The 11,441-nt window shown below is 37.7% G+C and overlaps 3 protein-coding genes and 1 long non-coding RNA gene across 6 annotated transcripts; 2 read left to right on the forward strand and 2 right to left on the reverse strand.

Annotated features, from left to right (window-relative positions):
* Positions 1 to 222: 222 nt before the first annotated feature.
* AT5G05180 (myosin heavy chain, striated protein) lies at positions 223 to 2,780 on the forward strand. Of its 3 annotated transcripts, none has more exons than NM_180438.2 (4): positions 223 to 483; positions 1,086 to 1,162; positions 1,259 to 1,782; positions 1,855 to 2,685. In NM_180438.2, exons 2-4 carry the CDS (start codon positions 1,090 to 1,092, stop codon positions 2,482 to 2,484), a joined length of 1,227 nt encoding a protein of 408 aa, NP_850769.1. In that variant the 5' UTR covers positions 223 to 483; positions 1,086 to 1,089; the 3' UTR covers positions 2,485 to 2,685. The 3 variants fall into 3 exon arrangements, with proteins under 3 accessions (NP_850769.1, NP_196137.1, NP_001330522.1); NM_001342804.1 differs by having other exon boundaries at positions 262 to 483; positions 1,259 to 1,342; positions 1,433 to 2,695; NM_120600.3 differs by having other exon boundaries at positions 247 to 483; positions 1,259 to 2,780.
* A 2,603-nt stretch (positions 2,781 to 5,383) lies between these two features.
* AT5G05190 (hypothetical protein (DUF3133)) lies at positions 5,384 to 8,303 on the forward strand. The gene is made up of 2 exons (NM_120601.5): positions 5,384 to 6,139; positions 6,315 to 8,303. Exons 1-2 carry the CDS (start codon positions 6,019 to 6,021, stop codon positions 8,039 to 8,041), a joined length of 1,848 nt encoding a protein of 615 aa, NP_196138.1. The 5' UTR covers positions 5,384 to 6,018; the 3' UTR covers positions 8,042 to 8,303.
* On the reverse strand, positions 6,689 to 7,058 carry AT5G01005. Its single transcript, NR_142472.1, has 2 exons — positions 6,830 to 7,058; positions 6,689 to 6,706 (listed from the first exon to the last, which is right to left on the reverse strand). It is a non-coding gene; the product is annotated as an other RNA (long non-coding RNA).
* Positions 8,173 to 11,373, reverse strand: AT5G05200 (Protein kinase superfamily protein). The gene is made up of 11 exons (NM_120602.5): positions 11,195 to 11,373; positions 10,944 to 11,067; positions 10,629 to 10,771; positions 10,442 to 10,555; positions 10,074 to 10,262; positions 9,833 to 9,988; positions 9,497 to 9,762; positions 9,304 to 9,401; positions 8,965 to 9,143; positions 8,693 to 8,809; positions 8,173 to 8,554 (listed from the first exon to the last, which is right to left on the reverse strand). Exons 1-11 carry the CDS (start codon positions 11,246 to 11,248, stop codon positions 8,372 to 8,374), a joined length of 1,623 nt encoding a protein of 540 aa, NP_568150.1. The 5' UTR covers positions 11,249 to 11,373; the 3' UTR covers positions 8,173 to 8,371.
* Positions 11,374 to 11,441: the final 68 nt, after the last annotated feature.

Consider the following 11,441-nt stretch of genomic DNA (forward strand, 5'->3'; position numbering starts at 1 on the left):
ACTTACTAGTATATCAAAATAGGCTAAAACCAGCGGGCTGAAAAAATAAAGGTCCAACTCTAGTATCATCAAGCCCAACAGAATCGAGAAAATGGGTTTGTTGGACTTTGCAGACAAAATTGGTATATGTTCGGTTTACGTTATTTACGAGAGAAAATTGAATCGAACCGAACCCAATAATTAATAGGTCAAACTTTGATAACTGGTGGTGCATGTGGAGATGTGTGGCCACTAGTGCAGCAAAGAACAGACTGTCAGATAGACAAAAGAAGAAAATGGCAAACATTTGAATCCCAAAGAGCGCCACTTTCTCTTCGCTATCCGACAAATCTTCCCTCCTCTTTGTCGTCCCTTTAAACCTTTCCACCTTCTGCTTCGTAACTCTCGTACCCTAGCAATCCTCTACTTAAACCTTCCTTTGTTTCTCCTTCACTTTTCCTGTAAATCTGCTCTTTTGTTCCCTCGATCATATCAATTTTCAAGGTCAGTGAAATCTCATGTTTATTTGGTCCTATGTGAATCAGATTTCAGGGTTTGATATTTGTTTGTTCCGTTGATGTGTTTTGTAGATCTTATGATCTGAGTTACTTGCTCTGTTTTTCTGAGATTTATGGAGGGTCTTTGTCTATGTTTCTTCACCGTTGCAAATGAGTTATAATTTCTGTTTACATGTAGTGAAAAAAGTTCAGTTCTGTGACATAAGAAAGTCTTAAAATTTACGCAACCCTAGTTTTTTTATTTTCTAAGATTTCAATTAAAGAACATTAGCTTGTCTCTTCATGATAGTTTTCCACTGATTATTATCACAACTTTTTTTTTTGTTAGATATTTTTAATCGAAATTATTGTAGAGATAAATATAAATACGTTTTTTTTTTTTTTGGTCAAAAAATATAAATACGTTTAGTTATAGCTAAATCTTAGGAGTATAAAAAAAAAAAAAGTAAATAAAAATCTTACCAGTTTTTATATCTCGTATATCTTCTGTATTTTTAGGGTTTTTCTGTTACATCATTCTATGTTTACGTTTCTTTGATTTTTTTTTGCTTGATCATTTTTAAGTTGATTCGCTTTTTGTTGTTTAAGTGTAATGGATTTTACAACAGTTGAGGTCCCAGATGAGTGGCCACATAATTCGAATTCCTTTGTGGACATCTCAACAGGTATAACCGTATAATTCATTCATGTCTTATTTTGGTTGTGTGCGTTTCCGTTCAAACGTAGAAATCTTATTAGACATATCAATTGTCAAGTTTCAGATCACAATGGATCTTCACCTCCTGTAACTCCAAAGTCTGATACAGTAGCTTCCAACTTTGACCAAGGAAGTTCTGATGTTTCTGGCAATCATGATTCTAACTCTTCTTATTCCGATTTAGATTCGGACACGGAGGCCTTTTACTCATCTTTTAACCATCACCTCGTATCACCAGGGTCAATGGATAGCCATGACTTATCCCCGGAGAAACAAATGAGTTATGAAGAATTGATGAAGAAATATGTCCAGTGTGAAGAAGAGCTTAGGACTACGAGTTTGAAACTTCAAGAATTTGAGCAAGAGATTGAGAAACTAAAGGAGACCGAGAAAAAAGAATCGGTTGTTCTGTTTGGCGAGTATCTACGTGGTGAGCGAGAAATCGCACAAGGAGAAATTGCGATTAGGGACATAGCTATTGAGACTGAGAGAAAGCGAGTTCTCGAGGTGCAAAGACAGGTGGTTGATTTGGAAACTGAGCTTTCAGACTTAAGTTTCAAATTTGAGCATCTAGTGAATGAGCATGAGGTGAGTAGGGACTGTTTAGATGTGTCATTTTCTGAAATCTCTAAGCTAAGGGAAATGTTGTGTGATTGTCAGCAAAATTTCTCTATTGAGAAAACAAAACTGGTAGATCAGATAAAGCATTCTGAGGCAGAGAAAATGGAGATGCAGAGGAAAGAGGTTGAGTTGCAAGCTGAAATCAGTGCATTGAAGACAGACTTGGCCACACGTGGTGAGCATATTGAAGCATTAAACAAAGATTTCGACAAGCACAAGCTGAGGTACGACATGTTAATGGCAGAGAAAGACGGAGTATGTGCTGAAGTAGACAATCTAAAAGCAGAGATGAGATCAAGAGACATCCAAATTCAGCAAATGGAGGAGCAACTTAACCAGCTGGTCTATAAGCAGACAGAGCTTGTGTCTGAATCAGGAAATGCCAAGAACACTGTTGAGGAACTGAAAGCTGTGGTTAAAGAACTGGAGATTGAAGTAGAGCTGCAGAGTAAGGCCAAGAAAACTGTGGAGGAACTGAGAGCTACGGTCTGGGAAATGGAGAAGCATGCAGAGTTGCAGAGGAATGCGATATCACAAGGAGAGGAAGAGAAACGAGAGGCGATTAGACAGCTTTGTTTCTCTCTGGATCATTACAAAAGCGGATATAAACAGCTTTTGTGGTATCTTTCGGGCAATAACCAGCAACATCAAACAACCATGGTCGTGTGAGTTTCGATTGAATACTCTTATCATTTCTTTAGTCGTTACAGTCTTATGTCTTTCTTTGTCTCGTCATGTTTTTTTATGTTATTCTGAGTTATGTTCTCTCTCAAACTCTTGGACATTAATCTTAAGATTTCTTTAGTAAGAAGCGCAATTTATATGAAATTCTAGCTTCTTTTTTTTTTTGTGCACCTATATGAAATTCTAGCTTGGAAATGCTTTTATATATGTGGCTTTAATTTTGTGTGATTTTATAAAAGTATTTTTGAACTTAGGGTATCTACAGGTGTTTCTGTCTGGAGTTTTTATTTGTGCTTATGTAATAGTGACGTAAAGCCTAAGTAATTAAAAGTGAGAGAGAAAAAGTCAAAAGCCAAACACAAACCTAATCCTCCAATATCTCAACTTGGTTGACTCTCTCAATACAAGGATTGGAGTTAATGTGAAATACTAAGGACTCAATTATTATGGTCCTTGATTTATGATTTTTGTTCAGAAAAATTTAGTGAACACAAAAACAAATTCTTCTCGCCCAAACCAGTGAAGAAATATGAAATCTAAAATTTAAAACTAAATCTGAACCAGAGAAGTAATATTCCCAAAATCAAAGTTGAACGAGTCTGATTTCTATACTGCGTCTATGTATATGCTCCCAGTTCCATTTCTATTTGTGTTGAAACTTTTAAGTATTGGTCAAACAATTTTTGTTTTTTTTTGGGTTTTAACAATTTATAATAAGATCTGACTATCTCAGGATTGGTCATGTTCAACAAGACTTAGTTTCATCTAATCCACATAAAGTAAATAAAAAAAAATCTCAAGTTATAGTTTGATATTATAGGTCTATTACGTAAACTTTCCTCCATATGTAACGATATATGATCGACCGCGTAAAGATGCACGCGCATGCAAATATTTTAATTTGATTGTTTTAGTTTATGCTTTCATGGTAGTATTAAAGTTGTAAATGTGATTGCATGTGTGAGTGTGTGAAAGGACTTTGCAAGACCGCTGGCTACGAACTTTATTAGTTAGATACAACAAATTTATCAATTATCAATCTTAAAAGATAGCTAAAGAAAACGTTACTATGGGCCCTTTTTCTTTCTTTAATTCTTTCATATGGAATCTATTATTAATTAAAGACATGTATTAAAGAATTTCAGGTGTAAAAGAATAGTTTTTTGCTTTGAGGTGTCTATCTTTATTTATAATCGGAAATTTTCAAGTAAAAAGAAATAGACTCTCCAAAGCATAGGTAGAATAATTGAATATTCTTATCAATTAAATCGTCTATAGTAGCCAATTATGATTGCAATCGTTGTGCGAATATAACCAGCATGGTATATATCACAAGTTTTTAGTTAGTGAATTTTTTAGTTATTTCAAGAGCTTGTTCTGTAGAATAAACCAAAAACTAAAAGAAAATCCATTCTATTCAATACCATAACTTCATGTGTTCACGAAACATCATGGGAACACAGTAAATAGAAAAACAAAATCAATTTATAACTATATATGAATGTTGTCAAATGGGAGTTGACCTCCAATATTATCTTTTATACATTTGAAACTTTAATTTTGACTTTTTTTTAGTAAGATAGTTTTTGTTCATGTCCTGAATGTTAGGTAACAGCTAGCGATTTGAAATAGAAATAAACATTTACAAACCATGTAGTGGTCCAAACCATTGACTCAATTAAAGAGTCAACGCATAATCGAATTTGTAATCTGTGAAGAAGAAGACTCGAATGGTATTGAACTTGATTTGATTTGATTCGTTTTGTGAATCGTATCCCGTTAGTCATTGGATTGTGCAGAGAAAACAAATATTGAAGCAACCTCTAATTAAGTCTACAAAGAAATAGGACACCACAACAAAGGTTGACTTTTACAGAATCACAAAGCCAAAACGATAATCTAGAAAGTAGAGAAACTAGACAGCACAAAACGATAAAAGACCGAGTCTGTCGACCATTACCTTAGTTTTTTTTCATATCGTTAAAAAATAATGTGATATACATGTACGTTAATACTTAATATATACTATTTGACTTGAGATAGCCCTACAAAACTTTTATTCATTTATTTCTCACAAGTTCCCTAAAACTTTATGAACCAATTTGAAGATTAATATTTTGTTACGTTGCTATCAATTTCAAATTCTTTGTAGGTGCTATATTTGAAAACTGGTTTCATACCTAAAAAGGTTATGAACCAAAGACTCAACTTGTCTGGTTATAAATAAAAGTGATTGAAAACACTCACACGGCTAGTGAATTCTCATTAGAAAAATGAAAAGTTCGTTAAATTCGACCAGTGATATAAATATATATACGAAAAACATATGATCATTATGCTTTTTGTCAGGTCCTAGAAATAAATATGTGGAACCCAATTCATTTCAACATTCACGGTAATTTAATTTCCCTTGGCAACATTTAGTCATTTACCGGAATATTCAAACTTCGAATGTTAGGAAATATTTAAGAAGGTAATGGTAAAAAGTAAGAAAAAAAGGACTGGGATCAATAAATGAGAAAAATGGAAGTAGTAGTGGGGCTAAAATTTCTCTATCCAAAATAAATGAAACAGGCGCCGACATTAACAACACCATTCCATTTATAACTCTTTATCCAAATTTTTATTTAGCTGAACCCAATTTACTCTTTCTCTTATCTTCCTCTACTTAATTCTTCTAACAAAGCTCTGTTGCAGATGCTTTCTTTAGAAAAAAATTGGGCCAATATTGTTTATTGAAAAGATCAACAACAGACTGGGTTTTGTTTAAGAAAGAATAGTGATTAGAGAACGAGTCGTTGATGTTCTAATTGACTTGCAAGAATGAAAAAAGATACCAAAAAATTCCTCAAAGAGATATTAAAAAGAAAAAACTTTTTAGACACGGAAAAAGAGAGACTTTTCTCAGAGGAAAAAAACAAGAAAAGAGAGAAACCATAGTAAAAAAAAAAAAAAAACTGTCTGTCCAACGATTTGTTTTTGTTTTTTTGTCTCTGTTCTCTCAATTCTTCTTCTTCTTCTTCTACTTCGCCCCCACGACAAGAAATTCTCCTCTCTATTTCTATCTCATTCTTTCTCTCTCTCTCTATAAAATCTTCAACTTCTGGGTTTATTCTTCCACAATCCCTCGAGTTATAATAACTCTCTGCAAAGAGTTTTACTTTGATTCTTCTGTGGAGGATCTTACACAATTTTCATGGCTTCTTGAATCATGTAATCTTTTCCTTCTCGCCATTTTTCATCTCTACCCGGATCCGTAACCAGCTCTCAGACCAGACCCGGGTTATACCATTTCTCCTCCTTAAAAGTCACACCGCGTTGACCTTCTTCCTCTGGTCTCCTCTCCCATTTTCTTTTAAAGAACTTCACAAAGTTTCAATCTTTTACTTTGGTTCCTCTCTCTCTCTCTGTTTATTAGGGTTCTGGGTTCTGTTGATGATGATTCTCTAACTAATGAGGTAGAGTTATAACCCAAAAATAACAAAAGTAGAGTTAAGTCTTTGAAATTTGGTACCAACAATGGCGAGCCAGACGGGTCAGAAAATTCGGTTGGTGAGGTGTCCCAAGTGCTTGAAGATTCTACAGGAAGACGAAGATGTTCCTGTTTATCAGTGCGGTGGTTGTTCCGCCATTCTTCAAGGTAACTTTCTTTCCATTTCGATTTTGCCTCTGATTATAATGTGAACTCTGTCCCTGAATCTGGCTTTGTTCTACTCCTGGTTGTCCATCTGTTTGGATGTCTGAGCTCAAACCAGTTGTGTTTTGTGGCATGATCTCTTTCATTATTAAATTTGGTTGTTGCTTCTTTGATTCAGCGAAAAGGCGGAACATTGCTCCAAGCAGTACACCAAGTGCAGGAGAGACAGAGAGGGCTCAAGCCAATGAGCCGCAAAGCGTACCTGAAACCAACAATGTGTCCAGCAGCTCGGGGCAGGACACGGTTCTGCCGTCATCTCCAGGTCGTTCCGTGGACCAAGAGTATGAGAAAGGTAGGAATGCATCCATGGAGTCTACGGAGAAGGAGCTTGATGACTTAGAGTTATCTAATGGAGATGGGACAAATGAAATTCAAGAGCAGGAATGTTCACTTGGTGATTCTGAGAAGAATGAAAGAGAAGACAACTCCAGATTGGAGTCTCATATGATGAACACCGTAGCAGAAGCTGCAGGATCTGGATCTAGCTCTGGAAGCTTGAGCGTTGATCATGTGGTGGCTGCAAGAGCGAGTAATCCATCCGGTAACTCTGAGATTTCACCGGATGCTTCCCCCGTAGAAGAGAAGCAAAGCCAACTTGACATTCTTGCAAACAAGACTCCTTCTGCTTATGATGTGGTGGCTGCAAGAGCGAGTAATTCATCTGGCAATGCTGAGATCTCACCTGATGCTTCCCCTGTTGAAGAGAAGCAAAGCCAACTTGATTATCCTGCAAACAAGACTTCTTCTGCTTATGATGGGAGTGAGTCTTCCTCTGACGAAAGGGAAGGCCAACTTCTCGATGATGACGAACAATGGAATGCTCTTCAGAAAATAAGATCAGGCAAATTTGAGATGCATAGATACCCTGGGTATAAGGAGCAAGGCGCTAGTTCCTCCTCCCCTTTCTCTGAGAATAGGCGCAATGGGATTACCACATACAACGAGCGGCATCAGAACAGGTCTCTACAGCTAGAGGGACCAGGAGGGCGCCTTGGCAGACAAGGGAGGAGACATGTGACAGAACAACTTCGGCCTGACATGCCTTTCTATCCGAGAGAATCATACACACGTGGAAGCCCTTCCCATCCGTCACATGATGAGTTTGATCGCTATCCCCGTGCACACTCACTTCAAATGCCTTCATACGCTGGAGGCATGAACCACGATTTTGTTGACTATATGTATCACAACAACCCAAGGGCAAGAGGTCAGGGCCAAGGAAGTAGGATCTCAGGTGAAATGGGAAGAAACCATGGCGGTTGGTATTCAGGTCAGCTTCATAATTCTTACAGTTCATATTCTGCAAGTCCACAGAGACCAATGGAACAACCTGAGTATCATCCGAGATGGAGGCGTGAGATAGTCTCAGACGTGGAGGATCATCAGCGTAATAGACATGCTGGCCACCACCATGAGTTACAGACCCGTCGTCTAAGAGAGAGACAACGTGTGGCCAAGCGTCATGTCCGTCCAACAGCTGGTGGGGCACCTTTTGTTAGCTGTTACAGTTGCTCAGAAAACCTGCAGCTTCCTGTAGACTTTCTCATTTTCAAGAGGAAACATCATCTTCTCAGATGCGGCACTTGCACCACTGTTCTCAGATTCTCACTTCAGTCCAGAAATCATTTAGTTCCTGCAGTAACACATGACATAAATGCTAATAGGAATAGCAATTCAACATCAGAGTCTCCCATAGACAAAGCTCCCTCCAAACCTGAAAAGCTGAGATCCTCTGTTCAGGATGAGGAGCTACCTGTGGCTAGAGGCTCTCCGCTTCACCGACTAATGGGATATTCTACTGTAAGCCAAGTCTTTAAAGTTTCACAGCGTCCTCCTTCTATATAGATCTCTGCTTCAGATGAAGCAACGAGAACTATGAACTTCTGAGAATCTGAGATGGAAAGTTTTGCCATTGTTTGCCATTCTTTATTTCACTTCTGTGTATAGGTAAAAGATTTGTCTCTGCACTTTTGTTTAAAGTAGAAACCATGACACTTGTGAAAAATTATACAAAAAAATAGAAGAAGATATAGTTCATCTGTTGTATATAGTCATGATATGTTTGTAACAAGATTGAATTCATCATCGTTCTTGGCTTGATAATCTACTATAACATTACCACTTGTAAATAAATAAAAAGTTTGAATAGGTTTAGTGAAGTATATTTGCATAAACTTAGTTGAAGCTGTCCTTGTATCCATTCGTCCTCTTGTTGGACGCGATAGAGATCCGCTGATCCTGCAGCATGTTCAGGTTTGGGGCTAATAGTCTTGTGTATCGATCGAAGTACAGAAGTTGCTTCAACAGAAGTGCAAACTCTCTCGGGAACTTAAGACCATATGATTCGCTAACACGCACCTATAAGAAAGTGAACTTATTTTCAACTGCTGAAAGCTCAAATCCTGGGGTTTATCTTAACTCAATGCAACTTCTATATCCTCTTAACAACTTTCAAACCAAAAAAAAATCCTTAAGAAATTACGTCTAACTGCTTACCAGGTCGAGGAAAAGAGCATTCATCTGTCTCTCATCCATAACTACGTTAGCAGCAACAGCAGTAGTGTCTGAATTTGTTCCACGAGCTGTAGCCACTACTATCTCTGTATCTAGTTCCTGCAAGAAGAGATTCACTTTTCTCTATAAGATTAGCCAAAGTTGTTGTAGTTGTTTTGCACTACAGTTCGGAAAGCAAATCAAGCTGGTTCCTCTGAACAGATGTAGCTGGTTACAGAGAGCCATCATAGTCAGTAAAGAGTAAAATTTCTTGCCTGGATAGATGAGAACATCTTTTCCAAGTCTTTTGCAAAAGCTTTGCCATCAACATCTCTGTTTGTGGCGCCCATTTGAATCAAAGCTGAGGCCATGGATTCATATTCTTCAGTTGCAATAGACGCTAAAAATACTTCCATAGCAGCCCATGTTTTGGGGGATATCCGACCAACAATGCCTGAAAAAAATGTGGATACTTACTTGAATACACAAAAAATTACCAATAAAAAGGAAGAGTATTTATGGAAAAAGACTGCATTTTTCTGTATTAATAGATGAGTCAGAGGTAAGTAGGCAAGAAATGTTGCACTAATTAGGCTTGAGAGAGTATGATTTACCAAAATCAAGAAACCCAATCCGGCCATCACGCAACAGCCATAAGTTTCCTGCATGTACATCAGCATGGAAGCTTTCACAAGCAAGTAAGCTTCCAAACCTGCAAGTTACATCACATGAAGATTCATTTTACTAACAGCTACATTTAGGAGGGAGAACAATCTTAATCATAATATTGAATTTCAAAGATCTTACCACACATTAAGCGCGGTAATAAGGCTGTTTTCGGGACTGGAAACAAGTGATCTTATAGAGTCCAGATCAGTCAGAGGAACTCCATATAGCCTCTCCATTGTAAGTACCCGCCGGCTGCTGCAGTACTTATATACTCTTGGAGCAGTAGCTTGCCCTGTCAACCCCATGGTTTCAAGATATCTCTTAAATGACTCAATGTTTTGAGCCTCCTTATTGAAATCTACTTCTTCAAGCATTGACTCACGAATATCTTTGACAATTCCAACCTATCCATAGGATAATATTGTTTAGAGAGTATCTTAAGAGCGACTGCAAATCAAATACAGAGGAGATTACCAGTGAAGTACGGCTAAACTCAGGACTAAGGAACTCAAATATACGGGAAACAACGTAGATAAAGTTCAAATCTGCCACTAAGAAATCTTCTATCCCAGGCTTCAAGACTTTAATCACAACATCCTCTTGGGAGCCTCGAAGCCTTGCACCATGGACCTGGTCATGATGATTCCCTTAAGCAGAAGAAGAGTACATGAACAAAATGAATTTTGATCATTGAAGTACAAGTAGAAGAACACACTTGTGCTATTGAGGCTGATGCAATTGGCGTAGGGTCAACATATTCGTATACACTTTCAATGGGTCTCCCAAGCTCCTCTTGCAAGATTTTACGAATTTCTTCAAATGGCACAGGAGGAGCTTTGTCAAAGCAGTTCTGAAATTCTTTGACATATTCTGGTGGGAACAAAGTTGGCGCAGATGCTATAAACTACAAATTCAAAGATACATTACAAGTATTGTTAAATGGATAGAATAGGAAATATATAGAGAAGCAACAAAATATGATAACTAAGCTTACTTTAGACATACACAGTTCACATGGTTCTAGATATTTACATGATATCATCAGAGGATACAATATGCTCTACATTTAGCAACATGATTTACCTGGCCCAGCTTAATGTAAGTAGCTCCCATGCGTTCAAAGAGTTTCCTCAAATATAGAGGAGACAGTAGACCAAGCTGCAATTCACTTGGTAATCCACCAGACGCGCTTGTAGACTGCAGCGAGTGAGAGAGTAGTTAGCAATCAAAGATAGTTTGACATCATAAGCAAAAAGATAATTTCAGCCACCTTAGATAAATCATTTAGCCACTCTCCTCCAACCCCTACAAAGGCTTGAACACCTTGGACAAGGCGTGTCACACCTCGTGGACCTGTGTTTATCGATGTCTGAACTATATCCTCAACCAATTTGGGCAATTTCTCTATCTGGCCTGCATCAAAAGCCATGTAAACAAGTAAATGGATCAATAAACTGTCATCCAATATGTAGATTTTTACAAAATAAATCCAATAAGCAACAAAGAATACCCTAACGAGATACAATTCAGAATCATAGATGTATACAATGAGATTGAGTTTACAAGAAGAAGGAAATTTCTGTACTTTGAAGACGAGAAGTGAAAAGGTCCTGAGTTTGCGAATACTGGGCTGTAAGAACAAAACCCTTGAAATTCCTGGCTCCGATCATCTTCTTAGACGTTCCTGACACAGTTCTCGCGACGGGAAACTGAAAAATGAAGCTATCGAGATTGAGCAGCGAGTAAAGGACCTTTGCAAATTTTGGTAGCTAAGCCATAAAGAGCAGATCAAGGAAACGACTTTACTGAAGGAAAGAGAAGAGAAAACAAGTAAACCTGAGAATGGTGAAATAACGGTAACCGCGTGCCACGGAAAGCTGAGACCGCCATCGTTCGCCGGCGATTGAAGCAGCAGAGACAAGACACTCCGGTCAAGCTTTATTACTCACAAAACGCACAGAAAAGCGACACCGTTTTGTATATTTTGAAAATTGAAAATATCCTGAGGCGGAGTGAAGGGGAATATGCCACGTGGAAACGTGTAAGTGGTTGTTTTCCTCCTCACAAGTCACAACATATTCGT

Source organism: Arabidopsis thaliana, chromosome 5 (genome assembly GCF_000001735.4).
Source record: "Arabidopsis thaliana chromosome 5, partial sequence".
In the NCBI taxonomy this organism is placed as follows: domain Eukaryota; kingdom Viridiplantae; phylum Streptophyta; class Magnoliopsida; order Brassicales; family Brassicaceae; genus Arabidopsis; species Arabidopsis thaliana.

Excerpts from the sequence above, each read along its gene's own strand:
- AT5G05190 (NM_120601.5), top strand. The coding sequence starts at position 6,019 with ATGGCGAGCCAGACGGGTCAGAAAATTCGGTTGGTGAGGTGTCCCAAG. Across the intron at positions 6,140-6,314 it reads TTGTTCCGCCATTCTTCAAG|CGAAAAGGCGGAACATTGCT; the intron begins GTAACTTTCTTT and ends TCTTTGATTCAG.
- AT5G05200 (NM_120602.5), bottom strand. The coding sequence starts at position 11,248 with ATGGCGGTCTCAGCTTTCCGTGGCACGCGGTTACCGTTATTTCACCAT. Across the intron at positions 10,772-10,943 it reads TTTCACTTCTCGTCTTCAAA|GCCAGATAGAGAAATTGCCC; the intron begins GTACAGAAATTT and ends CTTTTGATGCAG. Across the intron at positions 9,402-9,496 it reads ATTACCGCGCTTAATGTGTG|GTTTGGAAGCTTACTTGCTT; the intron begins GTAAGATCTTTG and ends TGTAACTTGCAG.
- AT5G05180 (NM_120600.3), top strand. The coding sequence starts at position 1,090 with ATGGATTTTACAACAGTTGAGGTCCCAGATGAGTGGCCACATAATTCG. Across the intron at positions 1,163-1,258 it reads CTTTGTGGACATCTCAACAG|ATCACAATGGATCTTCACCT; the intron begins GTATAACCGTAT and ends GTCAAGTTTCAG.